Source organism: Macrobrachium nipponense, chromosome 10 (genome assembly GCF_015104395.2).
Source record: "Macrobrachium nipponense isolate FS-2020 chromosome 10, ASM1510439v2, whole genome shotgun sequence".
NCBI lineage: Eukaryota > Metazoa > Arthropoda > Malacostraca > Decapoda > Palaemonidae > Macrobrachium > Macrobrachium nipponense.
The window spans coordinates 57,140,132-57,157,668 of record NC_087204.1 but is presented as its reverse complement, the minus strand read 5'-3'; the positions used below and the strand labels follow the sequence as shown (position 1 = coordinate 57,157,668).

Below are 17,537 nucleotides of genomic sequence, written 5' to 3'. Positions count from 1 at the left end.
TCGGCAGGCAGAGTCAGGTTTCCTTCTTCTCGCGATTCTCGCAGGGCAGCAACAACTAGGTATACAAGAGGTGTTTCATATTATTACATTTTTAAACAAGCAGACCAAATAAAGACAGTCTAATAATTGTTAACATTATCTTCCTGTTTGGTAGTATGCCAAAGGCACTCTCCACTGCATGACTTGACCTACTCAGTCAGTAATTAAAGATGCGCTCATGTGCTGTCAGATTTCATGCATGGTATGGTTTCATCATAGGTAGAGAACCGTTCAACAATTTCATGGAAAAACTGTAATCCGGGTAGAGTTCTGGTACAGTCCTGGAGTTTCAATTGCCAATTCTTTCATCAAGTTGTCGTATTAACCTTTCTTCTCTCTTCTTTGTAACTAGGATCACCTCCAGCATCTCCTGCTTCGTTTCTTTTGCTTCTTGCGCTTTTGTTCCTTCCGCATTTTCATAATTCTTAATGTTAAGATGGTAAGTGCAAGTTCAGGATCATCATTTACAATGTCTAATATCATGTGCAGATATTGTTCAGTCTTCACAATTTCCTGTTCATCCATCTTGTGCCTCTGTCAGCAGTGCCTGGAAAAGCACTCATTCCCACTTGCAACACATTCACCACACAGTTTACGTAAGTTGCCTATGTCTGATTCTGTATTATGCATGTTATAATTAACTTACGTCTGGCGGAATTACATTTACATCAGTTGCTGTCCCCAAAAAAACATATGTGTGCGTCTATGTACGTCACAAATCTCATCTCGACATACGAAATTGTACATTGCGAGCATCGTACTAATGTCGTAATCAGCTGATTTTTCTTTTTTTATCAAGTTCCGCAACAGTCATAAAACCAAGCCATTACGACGGTCGCGGGTTTTATTCGCCGATGTGTTATTTAGTCTTAAGATATTGCTCTCCCCCCCCCAAAAAAAAAAAAAAAAATTAAGCAAAAACATTTTTATGAATATGGCGTATAATTATTGTGTTCTAGTTAGCAGAAAGAAAATTTCGTAAGTTTAATGTTACAAAGTTTCGGTTAAAATTCGTTAGGATTAGATTATACATCAGTCTATCAATTAATACTATTATATAGGTTCTGCCAGTTCCAATGGCTCTGCCCGTTGGTTGGTAGAAAGAATGGCAATACAACAAGATTTTCAGTGATTATCAGAGGAGCATTATAATATTTACAGTGCTGTACAGACATTGGTTCTAGTTCGAGACAACACCAAAAGAAAAGAAATATAGGATGGGTATCCCTAGGTGTAAAACGCCATGTCGTGATAAAATAAGTGCACTATTCTTCCATGACTCAATTCTGCCTGGATTCCATATGTAAAAAACTCCACGTATGCCGATTGATGGTAGGAACGTGATGGTTCTTGATCAGATTGCATTATCCTCTTAGAAATTATTGATTTTTAGAATTTGAAGCCAGTGGAATGATTACTTGTTTATTGATTTGTTTAAATTTTAATTCATCAAAATGAAATAAGTTCTTATGGTAAAATTCAAAGATATGAAAAATGACTTAGCTTGCAAGAGCACGACCCGCTTCTAGCCCCTCAGAGTCGGAGTGTTCTTCATTCAAGAGCACCCAATTGAGGCAGACGTCACCAGCTGAGGTGTGATATCTTTATTTTCCACAAGGTAATTGTGAGTGATATGCATTACAGTAAGTTATCAGTGTAAATCCCATCCATCATTGGCGTAATGTTTCAGCTATTGATTTCTGTGATAGTGGTAACCATTTAATATCATGACTGAATTCAGTTTTTCTGTAAGATAGTGAATTTTTTTAATGTTCTAGAAGCTACTTGTGGCTGCATGACCACTGATACTTTGTGTTACCGTAAGGGCTGTAAGGACAACGCTTTTTGTATATGTATTTTATATTATTGTCTTAGCCGCATTGTACCTTTAACCTTTATGTAAAGCTTTTTCCGGCCTTTTCGCCAAGGCATAAATCACATATGTCCGATGTTCATAGCCTTAATTATCTCTGTATAAATGTCTGAGAAAACATGAATTGGCTGTCGCTGATCCCCGTTTCCTCTCTCACAAGTCGGACTGCACTGCATTCCACACACTGTAATTATAAACCTGCCTTGACCTGTAATAAAGTTAGTACTGCTCCTTCTTATATGCCTTTATAATAGTAGATATAAGAGTAGGAAATATATTTTTTAAATAAAATTGTAAAATCACAGACGTTTATAATTCAGTTGTCCTTGTGCATGGGCTGGATACTTTCCCATCAGGTAGGTCTATCTGCCGATACTATCTGGCACGATCTAGTGAGCTAGTTGCCGAATAATTTGCAACATTTCATATATTCTTCGTTAAAACCTCAGTTTCATTAACAAAAATGAAGATATGGCTTATTTTTTCCCAGCGATGCCAGATCTGAGTTTAGGGGACCTATGATTTTTAAGAGGATTTAAAAAGGTCATGGTCAATATCATTAAAGGATACACGCTCTCGATCACCCACTGTGATAAGTATGGACAGCCCAGCCCAAGTGACTCCCATAAACGTCTTCACCCACCACCTGAGGCCAAGGAAATAGTCTGTAATTTCCTGAAATACATCATTTTATAAAAACATCATGAAGGTCCTGTAACTGATGTTTCGAAGGCTATCCAGAGAACATCTGAAGCAACAGAAATGTCAGAAATGACTATTTGTAGACTTAACAAGAAAGCAAGAGAGGTGGGAAATATAGTGGAATCTCCAGTGTTTCAAAAAAGAAAAGAGAAAGTGAGTCCTGTGACTGACTTGGACGATTTTGATAAAAATGTTATGCAAAGAACGAATGAATGGTTGTCTTTTCTAAGGGCATAATAGATCGATTGACTTAAGAATTTATGTCTCAAGTCCAAACACCGGAGCCAACAGGCAATTCAGCGCATCTTTGATTATAGAAAGAGAAAGAATAGCTAAATAGAATCGGGAATGAAAAAAAGTTAACAGGGAAGAAGCAAACCCTTTCCCTCGACTTCCAAGGTCTAAAGCGAATCTTCCTAAGAAGGTTTATATCTGTGGGAAGCATTTAATGGGACTTACATACCCGTAGATATGACAACTCTGCCTTTTCTACCTGGCCCCACCAGAGCGATCTTAGAAAAGTAAACGCACTTTAGACTTTAGATTAGGGAAACATAGGTAACAAGAACACTTTCATCTCAAATAGGGTGTGGGGAGATTTTTTCTGTTCATCAGGAGTGTGCCATGGAACTGCAGTATGTCCCCACCAAACAGAATCCAGCTAACATCTTGACACTTTGAGCGATCTGAGACAGAACTACATGTGGTATGAGGGACCTGCCTTTCTGCATCAAAAAAGGAACAGCTGAGCCATATGTCAAGGAAGGAGAAACCCATCCGACAACTAGCAGTAATTGTAGCTGCCCTGAGGAAACTCAGGGAAGAAGGAACGCTGACTCTGCCAGCAGAACTCTGGAATCTACAGAGGAGTAGTGTCGATTTTGTCAAGTTAATCAAAGTCATGCAGATAGTGTTAAAGTTTGGGAATGCAAGGCAGATCCATGTCATACATTAATTTATTTAAAGCCAAGACACAACCTTCCTATGGTGTGTGACAGACTAGAAAATGGAGTGCGAGTACCCATGCACATTGATGGCTTTATAAGACATCTCAATTTAGTACTGTGTGATGGAATTGTGTATATGCAGAATAGGTTATTTAATATAACTCATAGTAAACATGAATTGATGTTGCTGCCTTCAAAAGGCCTCTTAGTTTCTTTGTATCTTAAACACCTCCACACCACTCGCATGCATTATGGAGTCAACAGCTTAATCACCCTCTTTCGGCAGGAATGTTGGAGCCCAGGACTAAGGACCATTGCCAAGCAAGTGGTGGGGAGGTGCAGAGCATGTATTGTGACCTTCAAGCCTCTTCTTCAACAACCACTGCCACCTCCCCTCCCGACCAACCAAGCACTCATGATACGTCCCTTTGATAAAGTTAGCATAGACCACACCAGTCTGATCAAAGCTGAAGGGGAAGTAGGGCACATCTTAATCATCACACGTTTAGCCATCCGTGCAGTATACCTGGATTACTGTAGCAGGCTGGATGCTGATGCATTCGTGTTACTGCTGAGGAGATTCGTTGCCACCCACGGAGCAACCTCTACAGTGTACTGTGACAATGGGTTGACCTTCCGTGTGGCAAGTACCTTTCAGCAGGAAGTCTGCGACGAAGATGATGTGACACGACAGTTCTTGCATAGGACAAGGATAAGATGGATCTTTCAGACTCCCAGGTCTCCCTGGAAGGGGGATTCTTCAAGAGATTAATTGGGGTAGTCAAGAGGACGCTTGCTACCGCCCTTCAACGTAGCATGCTCAACGAGGAGCAGCTCTGAACCCTCATTAAGGAGGCCAAAACTGTGGTTAACGACCCTCCTTTGACGTACACAGGGGACATGCGAGGATGAAGACCTCACACCATCACACCTCATCTATGGAGAAGTGATTCGTCTGCTACTGCCAGTGGTCCCTCAATGAGGACATGCGTCAAACCTTGACCAGTAGGCAACTGCACCACCAGTACTTCAGGCTCACCGAAACCCTCGATCGTTTCAAACGTTACTGGAGGGAGGGTTACCTGAGATCACTACAGGAGCGGCACAACCTTCGAGAGCAACCCGGCCCCCACCCCCAACTGCATTTACATGAAGGCGACATCATGTTGGTCAAGGGCGATCAACAGAAACTCAGTCAATGGCCCCTCAGTATCATCGAAGTTTACTCTGACAGCAAAGGGGTAATAAGGTTGCTGAAGGAACTCTTCGAAGGTGAGAAGCACCACGACGACGAGCGAGAAGCAGGGAATCAGGACGACGATGGTTATGGTGCAGAAGGAAATCACTGAAATCAGGCTGAGAATAGTGAAGAAGACTTGAATCGACGGCTGAAAGATAGGGATGAAGTGAGTGAGACTGAACGAAGTGGAAATCCGACCGAAAAGGAAAGCTGCTGTTGAACAGAGAAAGAAAATGTTGGAATGGGTGAAAGACGAAGTAGTGTAGTGAATATTGTTAGCAGTTAAGAGGAGAACTGTGAAAAGTGGGAGTTGCAAAGAGATTTTAAGGTTTTAGGGTTATGCTATATATTTTGTTGCGTCTCATGAGACCGAATGGAGTGGTCAGCAGGCGGCTTCAACTACGCAAATTGTGTGTTAATCACCCTTGTAACTTTTATATCCAGAATGTAACTCATGTACCATGGAACAAAGTCCCTCATGAGACTCCAGTAAGATTATTGTACAACTGATTTGCTAAGCAAAAATTGACTGAATGACAAGTGAAGCACTTGGCCACTTTTAGGTGTCTCGATCATTCCATGCATATAATCTCATTGTTGCTACTCTTACCTTAATTGGTTGATTTCGTAACATAATCATTCTAACTTTCCTGATTACTGCATGAACTGTTTGCACATTCAATTCATTAATTTTTTGTTACCTGATTGTTACCATTGATGTTGATATAATGATAGCAGTACGCTCTATGACGAACCCTGAATTGATTGCAAATTCCTTGATAGGAATCAAGAATGCATTTGTGTGTATCACCTTATTGCATTGCCGTTGCCCGAGTGTTTATCCATGATTCATTACTATTGCCATGATGAGGCCTGAATTGCATTTCCATTGCATTATGATATTGCTTGTGTTGCTTTCTGTGTCATATTGCTATTGCTTATAAAATTGCCTGATTGCATTTTCCATGTTTCATTGCTAGCGCAATGATATGGACTGAATTGCACTTCCAAGTTTTGTTGCCATTACATTATGATATTGCTTTCTATATTGCATTGCCATTGCTTTAATATTGATTGAATTACATTTTACATGTTTCATTGTTATCGCCATGATATGACCTGAATTCTATTTCCTATTGCTTTGATATTGCCTGTGATACATATCCGTATTTCATGCTATTGCTTTTGATTTGAGTGATCACTCAGTAGTATGACTGTTTGTCATCGAGAGCTAGATACGTATTGTAGCGCTGTGTATTCATCTGGGCCTCGACTCCCCAAGACATGCACTCTTGCCCCACCAATTGGCCTTGTCACCTTGCTTTCGCCTCTTGATTTTTTTTAGGAAGGTGCAGAATGTCATGGAAAAATAAGTGCACTATTTTTCCATGACTTGATTCTTCCCGAACCCCATACGTAAAAAACTCCATGTATGCCGATTGTCGGCAGGAACATGATGGTTCTTGATCAGATTGCATTATCCTCTTAGAAATTATTGATTCGTAGATATTGAGCCCAGTGTAATTATTATTTACTTGTTTATTCATTTGTTTAAATTTATGAGGCGGACGTTTCCAGCTAAGGAGTGATATCTTTGCTTTCCACGAGGCAATTGTAAGTTATATGCTTTACATTAAGTTCAGTTTAAATCCTAGCCATTGTTGGCGTCATGTTCCAGCTATTGATTTCTGTGATAGTGGTACCATTTAATATCATGATTGAATTCATTCTTCCTGTAAGATAGTGAATTTTCTTTTAATGTTCTAGAAGGTAATAGTGGCTGCATGACCATGTGATACTTTGTGTTACCGCAAGGGCGTTAAGGCTCTCCTTCGTTCCATTTGTATATGCCTTTATAATAGTAGACATGAGAGTAGGAACTATATATATATATTTTTAAATGTAAAATCATAGACGTTTATAATTCAGTTGTCCTTGTGCTCGGGCTGATACTTACCCATCAGGTGGCACGATCTAATGAGCTAGTCGCTGATTAATTCGCGACACACGACTCCACATTTAAACACCTGACTGTCAAGTCTATGAAAAAGTCTTTTTTTATTACAACTATTTCTGAGATATCATTTTGTAATGGGCAAAATATTCCTTTAATTATTAGTGATTTATCTAGGAAATGATTCATCATCCTCCTCTAATATCTTTACACTACTGTTTTAAGAGTGATTGGAACTGTGAATTTGTGAAATGTTTTCGTTTTTGTTGTGGACGTTGAGTGCGTAGCAGTGTGGCCAGTCCCTTGCTTTGTTTTTCTTTCACTTTGAGTATGGGAGCACTGTCCTGAATCTTTTGCCTGCTTTTTGGTAACACTAAAAAAATATGGAAGGATCACGAATACTCTCGGTGTGAGAGGGACATCAACCGGTCCACCCTTCATTTGGCTATTTTACCAAATTATTAATACAAATTATTATCTATCCCTTGCAAGGGATCTAGTTCAGGAGTTCTGAAGACTAGGTAAATTAACCAAGTCCAGGAGACTAGGCTTGGGAGAAATTTGGCATGGTGTAATGAGTAATAAAGAAACAAACTGAGTAACAGGGATTTTCTTCAATACCATCGTATACCTTACCAAAAAAATAGAAATCAGCACTTCAATTGCCTCCCAGTGGGAAGACATCACCTAGCCTCATCAGTAATAAGACCCATACACACAAGGAATATCATGTAATAGCAGGTAGGACAGGCCTACCCTAATTCCCCAGGCAGTGTAAACGTCAGTAGTCTTCATACCCACCATGTCAACTATGACACAGTACCATTCTCCGACCCCTGTCTCCAGACAAGAAGATTGACAACAGTGCACATGTATAGTAGTAGTAGTATTATTCACGTATCTTAATGTCTTGGTGGGGGAAAAATTCACCCATGACATTTGGTGGCAGCTGTGTTGGATCTGTAGTCCAGTGCTATTGATCCATACCCACTGTTTTGTCGTATTGTATCCATTTCTTTATACAATATTGTTGATTTTTATCTGATTAAGGTCATGATTTGTTTACATGCATATTCATTATTTCTATAGTGACGGATTGTATGGTACTGTCTCTTAATGCAGTTTACATTTTATTATTTGATTATATACAAGTGTTTGAAATATTGTAACAATGCCAACTGGTAATGATGAATCATATATTGATCTAATTCAATTAGAACAAGAAACACAACAAACATTACAGACAGTTAAGAGCTTCACTCAATCCTACCAGGACGTTTGGTCTCAAGTGGGAGATTTATCAAATCAAATCAAGGACTTGAATCAGAAGTTGGTTGACATACAGGGGACAATACAACACTTAACACCCAAACATAATAACACTCAACCAGCCATAATGTCTACACCACATACGTCTCACATTCCAAGTGATCCATTCTCATGTGACACCTCAGTACCATAACAGGAATCCCACAATATAGACCCCCAATACTGCATCATACAAATACTAAGTACCCACCACAAAACACAACTACTATCTCAAGTACAGTGCCCTTAATACCCATAAATGTCTCATCAACACCACCTAACCCTGCAGTGGTAGTACAACCTCCTACGCAACCATCCACACCTATACCTAATCCATCATCAGGTAACTCTTGTCAAAACCCTCATACCTGTCAGTCAAACCCATTCATTTTGCAGCAAGGTCAACAGACTGTAATACCCAATCCTTTCCTTGGACCACAGCCTACTTATCCCTTTAATAATACCAATCCACACTTTATTCAATAAATACTCCAGTAGCAATTCCTCAGACTGTACCAGTGTTAAAGCCTAAAGATGTAGCTCTTCTCAAACTTTCTGAACTCAAGGGAATTCTTGCTGACAACAGGCTTAATACTTTTTTTAGTCAAGTAGAGTCATGCACTAGCTCAGATGACAGGAGAATAGAAGTGGCAATGGCATGGGCTGAACCGTATATTGCTACGTTCTTAACAGCAGTGTTAGTAGAACAGGGTAATAATCTACTTTGGGATGAGATTAAGAAACTTATGAAGAAGCAGTTTATTGGCTCAGCTACTTTGTTACAGGCATGGCAAGAGATTACTGCCATGACTTACTATTTTGATGAACATCCTAATTTCTTAATTAATACATTATCGTGTAAAATCTCAGCTTTAACTTTGAAATTCCCCAATGATCCAATTCCAACATCAGATAAATTCCTTAAGACAAAGGTTTATAAGGGATTGAATTCACAGGCCCAAGCCAAACTAGTTGATTTCTTAGCAGACCATATTGTGTTGAAAAATTTCATGATATGGGCCGAAAAAATATTATAGGGCTCAAGGAATGAATAGAGTCTTGCCAATTTCAGGCACTGGGAATCCTCAGTCATCAACCCCAGTAACAGGTCTTCAACAGGGGGAAATACAAAGAAGTGAGTTAGATAATTTAAGAAAGAAGCTTGAAGAGTTAAATAAAAAAACTGGAGAAAGTAAACATGAAGAAATATTGTGCCTTTTGCAGAGTGACTGACCATAATCTGTGATTGTCCTCTTGATCCTCCCAAGGGAGTTTATTTTGATTGTTTCCAACAAAATAGTAGGAGAGGTCATGTAGGATGTCCAGGAAAAGTAGGTATAAACTGGCTAGGGAGTCCGGCACGAGCTCCTTATATCAGTCTGGTGGTTAATGATAACATGATTGAAGCTTTAGTTGATACAGGTAGCTGTGCCAGTATAGTTAAGAAATCCTTTGTGGAAAGCTTAGGTTTGAAGCCTGCCAAGATGAGAAATTTACCAAAGTTAACGGGAGTCACCCAGGGAGTTGTGCCAATACTAGGATCTGTTTATTTAGATGTTCATAGTGGCACTAGAGTTGTTACTCACTTATTTTTTTTATTGTACCAGACAACTTGTTAGATACAGAAATTTTATTGGGCGCAGATTTGCTTGGGGTTGCTCGTCTAACATGGGATCATATAAAGGGTATATTAATTTGGGATAATATTACATATGTGCGGCTTCTTAAACTGAGACCTTCCACAGGAGAATTAGGAATCTCAACACTATTCAGCCATTAAACCTTGGAGTAGATGAGATAAGATTAAAGAAAAATATTATCCTACCTCTCTCTTCTGCAGGTATTTATGCTGTGTCTGTAAATGAAATATAAGATACAATACTCGAATATACCTCAGAATTAAAAGCCAATGGTGCTACGAAGGCTTTGTGCCTTAAAGTCACTGATAATCAGGAAGTACACATACCTCTCATAAATAGTACAAAGGGTGTAGTTAAGTTGAAAATAGGAAAACTGATAGGTACTTACAATAAGATTGACGAAAGGGACATCATTTCAGTAGCTCCCACATGTCGAAAGATTGAAATAAGAAATGAGCTGATCCCTGAATGCATGTGTGTTGTACCAGAACAAGGATGCACTAGAGAGAAAAAGCTGGAAAATTTGATTGCACAGCAAGATTGGTCACATTTAGATGATGAACAGCAGGCCCAATTAAAGAATCTAGTCATGGAAAATTATCAAGTTTTCATAGTGGAGAATAATGAAAAAGGAAAATTCAAGGGAGTTCAGGGACATTTTAATGTTAGTGATTCCGAACCAGTTAGGTCACCCATGTATAGATACCCTGAGAAAGCCAAGCAGCTTATTGCAAATATGTTGGAGGATATGGAAGCTAAAGATATAATTGAGCCATCCACAGCCGCATGGTTAAGTCCTATAGTCTTGGTAAGGAAACCAGACAATTCTCAAAGGATGTGCTTGGACTATCGAAAAGTCAATACCCACCTTCAAACTCACATCTATCATTTGCTTAGGTTAGAAGAGTTAGTTGAGTCAGCAACAGGGAATCAATTTTATGCTTCATTGGACATGAAAGACGCTTATTATCAGGTAGAATTAGATGAAGATAGTAGGGATCTGACAGCGTTTAGTGATGGAGTCTCCTTTTATAGGTTTAAGAGGTTACCGTTTGGTTTGAGTTGCAGCCCAGCTATATTTTCAAGGGTAATAGGTGATATCTTGGCTCCATTACTAAAAAAGGGATACATAAAGAATAATTTAGATGATATTGTAGTATGGGCACCCAGCTTGGAAGAATTAATTGAGACATTAGAAGAGCTGTTCAAATTATTCAGTGAAAAGGGTGTGAAATTAAACATCAAGAAGTGTCACTTTGCGCAAAAAGAGATAAAATTTCTTGGCCATATAATATCCAAAGAAGGATGCAAGCCTTGTCCTGACAACATAAGTGCCATCAGAGATATGAAAGCTCCTACTGATGTCAAAGAAACTAGAAGATTTTTAGGAATGTGTGGATTTTATCGCAAGCACATACAAAATTTTGCTAAAATTGCTGTCCCCTTAACCAATCTCTTAAGAATGAAAGAGCCATTTGCATGGACACCAGAGTGTCAGTCTAGTTTTGAGCAGTTGAAACAGCTCCTTATGACAGCTCCTTTGCTCATAAAAGCAGACATGACAAGACCTTTTCAGTTATTCACAGATGCTAGTCTGGATCATGTAGGTGCAGTACTGATGCAGGAGAGTGATGGCCTTTTGAAACCTGTTGGATACTTTTCAAAGAAATTGAAGCCTGTAGAACAGAGATATTCTACTACTGATAGGGAAGCCTTGGCTATTGTGTTAGCATGTAGGCAGTTTTATCATTTTCTTTGGGGTACCATGTTTACAATCCACACAGACCATCAACCTCTTGTGTCAGTATTCAAAAGAAAGACAAAAGTCACCTAGGATGAAGAGATGGATTATTGAGAAGCAGGATTATTGCTTCAAAGTTGTGTATAGGCCAGGAAAGCACAATGAGGTAGCTGATCAGTTAAGTAGGCCAGATAGGGCAATCTTTCATAATAATCAAGACAATTATCTTGGGTTGAGTAAGGAAGAATACAAGGCTAAGCAGGTAGGTGAAACAAGATGGGGTGAATTGATTGCATCCTTAGAAGGAGGAAAATTGCCTAGGAAGAAGTTTCCCAGAGTGTTCATTCATCAGTTTATGCTGTATGAAGGCTTGTTATATCTGAGTGCTGACAAGCATGACAATAGTATTCAGTTAAGATTTGTGGTACTGCAGGAGCTTAGGAAAACTGCTTTGAAGTTTGGTCATGAGTGTTGTTAATCCTTTAGGGAGAAGGAAAACTAAGGATGCTCTGGAGACTTCTATTGGCCTTCACTTAGATCTGATGTGTTAAGTTTGTTAAAGAATGCATTACATATCAGGTTCATAAAAACAGTCCATCCTTACAGCAGAATTCCAAGAGCTCCCACCAGTACATAAACCCTTGGAGCGTATCAGTATTGATTTGACAGATATGATGTCTGGTGCAAATGGGTACCATTACGTTCTTACAGTGATTGATCATTATTCACGCTTTGTGAAGTTTTACCCACTGAGGAATAAGACTACAGAAGTGGTCAGTAAGAATTTTCAGAAATATTTAAATGATTTTGGAATTCCAGGGTGTGTAATTCTTGACAATGGTGCTGAATTCACATCACAACAGTTTAGAGATCTTTGCCAAAAGTACAACATAAACACTGGTTTCATCACACCGTACCATCCTGAAGGTAACAACATATCAGAAAGAATGCATAGGACTATGAAGACCCTGTTGAATGTCATGTGTCAGGGTCATCCTTATCAGTGACCAACCTATTTAGGTGAGATCCAACGGGTCCTTAATTGTGCTGTCCACGCAACAACAGGTGAACAGCCACATTATGTCTTCTTTAGCAGGAGACCTGCTAGACAAATAATAACTACATTGCCATCACTTGATGATGAAGTGAGTGATTCTGATATTGCCAAAGTTCATGAGATAATCCAAAAGAGAGGTCAAAAAAGTTTTTAAGTATAGCTAACCGAAAGCAAGTGAATACGAGTATTGAAAAGAATTCACTAGTCTGGGTCAGAAATGAGACTCAAATACATGGTACTAGTCGAAAGTTAAATGTTAAGTGGCTTGGACCCTATAGAGTGGTAGAAGTTGTGAGAGATGGATCCACTTATGTGTTGAAAAATTTGTTTGATGATACAATTGTAGAACGAGCTGCTAATAAACTAAAGCCATTCCACAGTGATGAAGAATGGTTAGTTACCATGAAAGAGGACTCTGAAAATGTGCCTGATATAGTAACTGAAGGAGTTGGTACAAGAGGTGCTAGGAATATTGTGACTCCCTCACGACTCATTGAAGAGATATATAGGCTGTGTGTGATGATGTACATGAACTTTGCTGAGGGGAGAGACTTTATTTTCCCCAGTGTAGTAGAGACTCACGTTTTCTAATGTTGGTGATGATGTACAGTACTGTAATTTTGTACGTTTTGTGTATTCTCTTTTTACTTGGTTTGAGGTTGATGAAAATATAATTTTTTCTATTCACAGTGGCCAGTAATGTGAAAATTTTATAGTTTTGAGGTAATGAACAAAGGAATAATGTGAAACATTTTGTACAAGAATTCACATAGTGCCCTGGTTGGAAATGCAATTGTGGTCCTTTGGGTCTTGTCTTATAGAAAATTGTCAGAGTGTTGCTCTTGTAGTACCGGTTTGGTACATCTTAGAGGATAGAGTAAACTACTTTTCAAACCCTTTTGAGATTCAAGTTTAGAGTCGTTTCTAGCCAAGAGCTGTGGTGAGTTTGATAATCATTAGGACGCCTCAATAGGAGTAAATTCTGTCTTCACATGTGGAGAACTCTTTTGTTGCAGAGTGATGTGACATCCTGTGTAAGTGGAGTCAATCCAACCCCAGTATTAGGCTAGACAAAGCTATTAGGAAAGCTGTATTGAACGCACACCTATAGGGTAGTGTCCCCATTTAGTACTCAAGTATATCCTTGTTTTATGTTGTTGCAAGAACCCCTTTAGTCTCTAGTTGAGATCGTTGCTTGTTTCTACTGTACAAGACCTGTTTTCCACAGTCGCAGACCCACTAAGGAGCTGTTTGGTTCCTTAGGAACACTTGTCCTTGATATTAGAGTGGACATGAAGCAATTCTTCCCTGAGGGAAAGGCTTTGCAATGGGAAAAATATTCCTTTAATTATTAGTGATTTATTTAGGAATTGATTCATCATCCTCCTCTAATATCTTTACACTACTGTTTTAAGAGTGATTGGAACTGTGAATTTGTGAAATGTTTTCGTTTTTGTTGTGGACGTCGAGTGCGTAGCAGTGTGGCCAGTCCCTTGTTTTGTTTTTCTTTCACTTTGAGTATGGGAGCGCTGTCCTGAATCTTTCGTCTGCTTTTTGGTAACACTAAAAAAATATGGAAGGATCACGAATGCTCTCGAAGGTGTGAGAGGGACGTCAACCGGTCCACCCTTCATTTTGGCTATTTTACCAAATTATTAATACACATTATTATCTATCCCTTGCAAGGGATCTAGTTCAGGAGTTCTGAAGACTAGGTAAATTAACCAAGTCCAGGAGACTAGGCCTGGGAGAAATTTGGCATAATGTAATGAGTAATAAAGAAACGAATTGAGTACCAGGGATTTTCTTCAATACCATCGTACCTTACCACTAAAAATGGAAATCAGCACTTCAATTGCCTCCCAGTGGGAAGACATCACCTAGCCTCATCAGTAATAAGACCCATACACACAAGGAATATCATGTAATAGCAGGTAGGACAGGCCTACCCTAATTCCCCAGAGCGCCTCAGTGGCGTAGTTGGTTTGGTGTTTGCTTCTCACCTCGGTGGTCGCGGGTTCGATCCTCGGCCATTCCATTGAGGAGTGAGAGAGAGATGTATTTCTGGTGATAGAAGTTCACTCTCGACGTGGTTCGGAAGTCACGTAAAGCCGTTGGTCCCGTTGCTGAATAACCACTGGTTCCATGCAACGTAAAAAACACCATAAAAACCTAATTCCCCAGGCAGTGTAAACGTCAGTAGTCTTCATACCCACCATGTCAACTATGACAATGACACTACCTTTCTCCGACCCCTGTCTCCAGGCAAGAAGACTGACAACAGTGCATATGTATAGTAGTACTATTATTATTCGCGTATCTTAATGTCTTGGTGAGGGGAAATTCACCCGTGGCACATTAATCTTTTACATCCATTTTAGAGTTCTTCGTTGAATGAGTGGATTTCGCGCTCGGCTACCAATCCGGTGCTCCGAAGTTCGATTCTCAGCTCGGCCAACGCAGTACCAGAGGAATTTATTTCTGGTGATATAAATTTATTTCTCGATATAATGTGGTTCGGATCCCACAATAAGCTGTAGGTCCCATTGCTAGGTAACCAATTGGCTTCTAGCCACTTAAAAATATCTAATTCTTTGGGCCACCCCTAGGAGAGCTGTTAATCAGCTCAGTGGTCTGGTAAAACTAAGATATATTTAAAATCCATTTTAGACGCTATAACTAACGCTCTTCCCCTCGAAAACGTTATCTGTACACACACACACACACACACACACACGAAGAACAAAATCTGACCAAAAAAATTCGAAGGTTGAATTATTCTATGACATCGAAAACTGTTCTTTATTAAGTAAAAAAAATGTAACTGATCGGAAGAGACACCCTTCTAGAATCTAATAAGGAACTAAAAGACAGACCCAAAATTTACAAGGTGAACTGAAGCGAAACCTTCCCGATATTAAAGTAATGGTTCGTTTCTTAAACATAAAATAAAAGCTCGGTTTAAAAGTAACTATTATACCTCGGATGAAATCCTTGATCTGGAAAGAAAACTTTGAAAGGTCATACCTGAGATTTACTGAAATTTTTTCACTTGAACGTTTGGTATAACTTGCACTTTTGTAGAGTTCTTACTCATCTGAAACCTAAGGATTTTGTTTACTTTATTCAGTGTCAAAAACATACCCGCTGGATGCTTCTATTTCTGTAATTGAAAGAATAAAAAAGCATTACAATTAAATACTTGTAAGATCAATGAATGCTCAAACTACCATGTTTTTGGGAAGAGCCGATACATCGAAGTCTGTTTCTCATATGGCCAGTTTTGTCCCAGATCGCTCAAGACAAGAGAAGACCTACCTCCCCCTCTCCCCCGCCTAAACCCCCAACCAGGAGCATCAACAACCCATCCAACCCCCACTGACTTTCTGTCAAAAGCAATTCCCTTTCGACCATGTCAACGTAACGGAGCCGATTTTGCTGTAGTTCACAATGGTAAGTGCATGTTGGTGTTAATAGTGCTTTGGCGAAAGTAGTTTCTGCCTTGTTGAAGTCAGCAGTTTGGGTAGTACTATTAGGCTAGTACTAGGTATGATGAGGCGATCTTAAACCTAGAGCCAAGGGTAGCTTAGTTGTGGCATAGTAGTAGTAGGTACTACCTAGGCTACTACCCTGCCTAGTACTGGCCTACTAGACTACCTAGGTAGGTAGCCTATGTAGTAGCTAGCTAGCCTAGCTAGGCCTATGTCATGTCTTGGATACCGGGCCCGTAGGTAGCTAATAGCCTACCTAGCCTAATGTAGGTACCTAGCTAAATGGCTCTGTGAAGCTGGAACGGCTCCGCACTGATTAAGTATTAAGGGCCCCATACACTTAACGATTGTCGTCATTGACACACACACACTAGCCTATTCAGACAGCATGGAACCACACACACACACACACTGTTCAGACAGTATGAACGATCTCTGCACCAATTTCAGTCTGAACAAAGATTAGCTAGCCTACGTCTTGGGAAGCCGTGGCATCATCTCTAGAAGAGATGTGCTCGGCAGCATTATATTTACTAGGTATACTACTACCTAGTATATCAGCAGACAAGCACATAGCCTAGCTACTTTGCATGACCTGTGTATGACAGACATAGGCTAGGTACCTAGCCTAAGTTGCAAGCCAGCAACTTGGTTGTGACAGATTCCCAACGAGATCGTTCAAACCCAAAACTCCGCCCACTTTTGCATTCAGACAAGCCCATGCAGAATGTTATTGCGAATGATACAGACAGTTGTTCAGTGTATGGGATCCTTGAGCTAGCTAGCTACCTTGGAAATGGATTCATCTTGTGCTTTTAGTGTTGCTGATGAAGGAGGTGGTGTTGTTTACCTACTATTGGCAGTCATTAGCCTACCTGTTACTAGTTATTGGCCTAACTTCACAACTCTTTCAGGGATCCTTTGGGAAGGGAAGGTTTTGGGTGGGGTAAAATGCAGGACGGTAGAGCGACATGTTGCCTATGATGGCCACCCAGGAATGGTTCCGTGCTTACTTGTGTAAGGCTTATGGGAGCCATATGTTCAAGAAGGGATTGGCTAAGAAGCCTATTAGGTACAAAAGGAACTAGACTAACTTAACCCAGTAGGCAGTATCACTTGGAGGGAACTAGGTATACTAACCTAACCTAGTAGGCAGTGTCACTTAGCTGAGGGGCTCTGCCCTCCATATCTCCCGGGCAAAGGAAATTACAGGCAGTCCCCGGGTTACAACAGGGGTTCCGTTCTTGAGACGTGTCGTAAGCCGGAACATCGTAAAAAATCCTAAGAAAACCTTACTTTTAATGCTTTGGGTGCATTGAAAACTATGTAAACTGCATTCTTATTGCATTTTTCATAAAAAAAACCTTTAAATATTGATTATTTTGCATTTTTATGCATTCAACTTACCTGTCAGATATATACTACTTAGCTATAGACTCCGTCGTCCCCGATAGAAATTCGAATTTCGCGGCACACTCTACAGGTAGGTCAGGTGATCTACCGCCCCGCCGCTGGTGGCGGGAATAGGAATCATTCCCGTTTTCT

At 39.8% G+C, this 17,537-nt stretch overlaps 1 protein-coding gene across 1 annotated transcript in view; it reads left to right on the top strand.

The window, feature by feature from the left end:
* Positions 1 to 15,799: 15,799 nt before the first annotated feature.
* Positions 15,800 to 17,537, top strand: part of LOC135223631 (exostosin-2-like) — a gene marked incomplete in the record, with an annotated part of 647,541 nt that continues 645,803 nt past the window's right edge. The window contains 1 exon segment of the mRNA XM_064262245.1: positions 15,800 to 15,954. Within this exon segment, the coding sequence (XP_064118315.1) occupies positions 15,952 to 15,954 (3 nt within the window).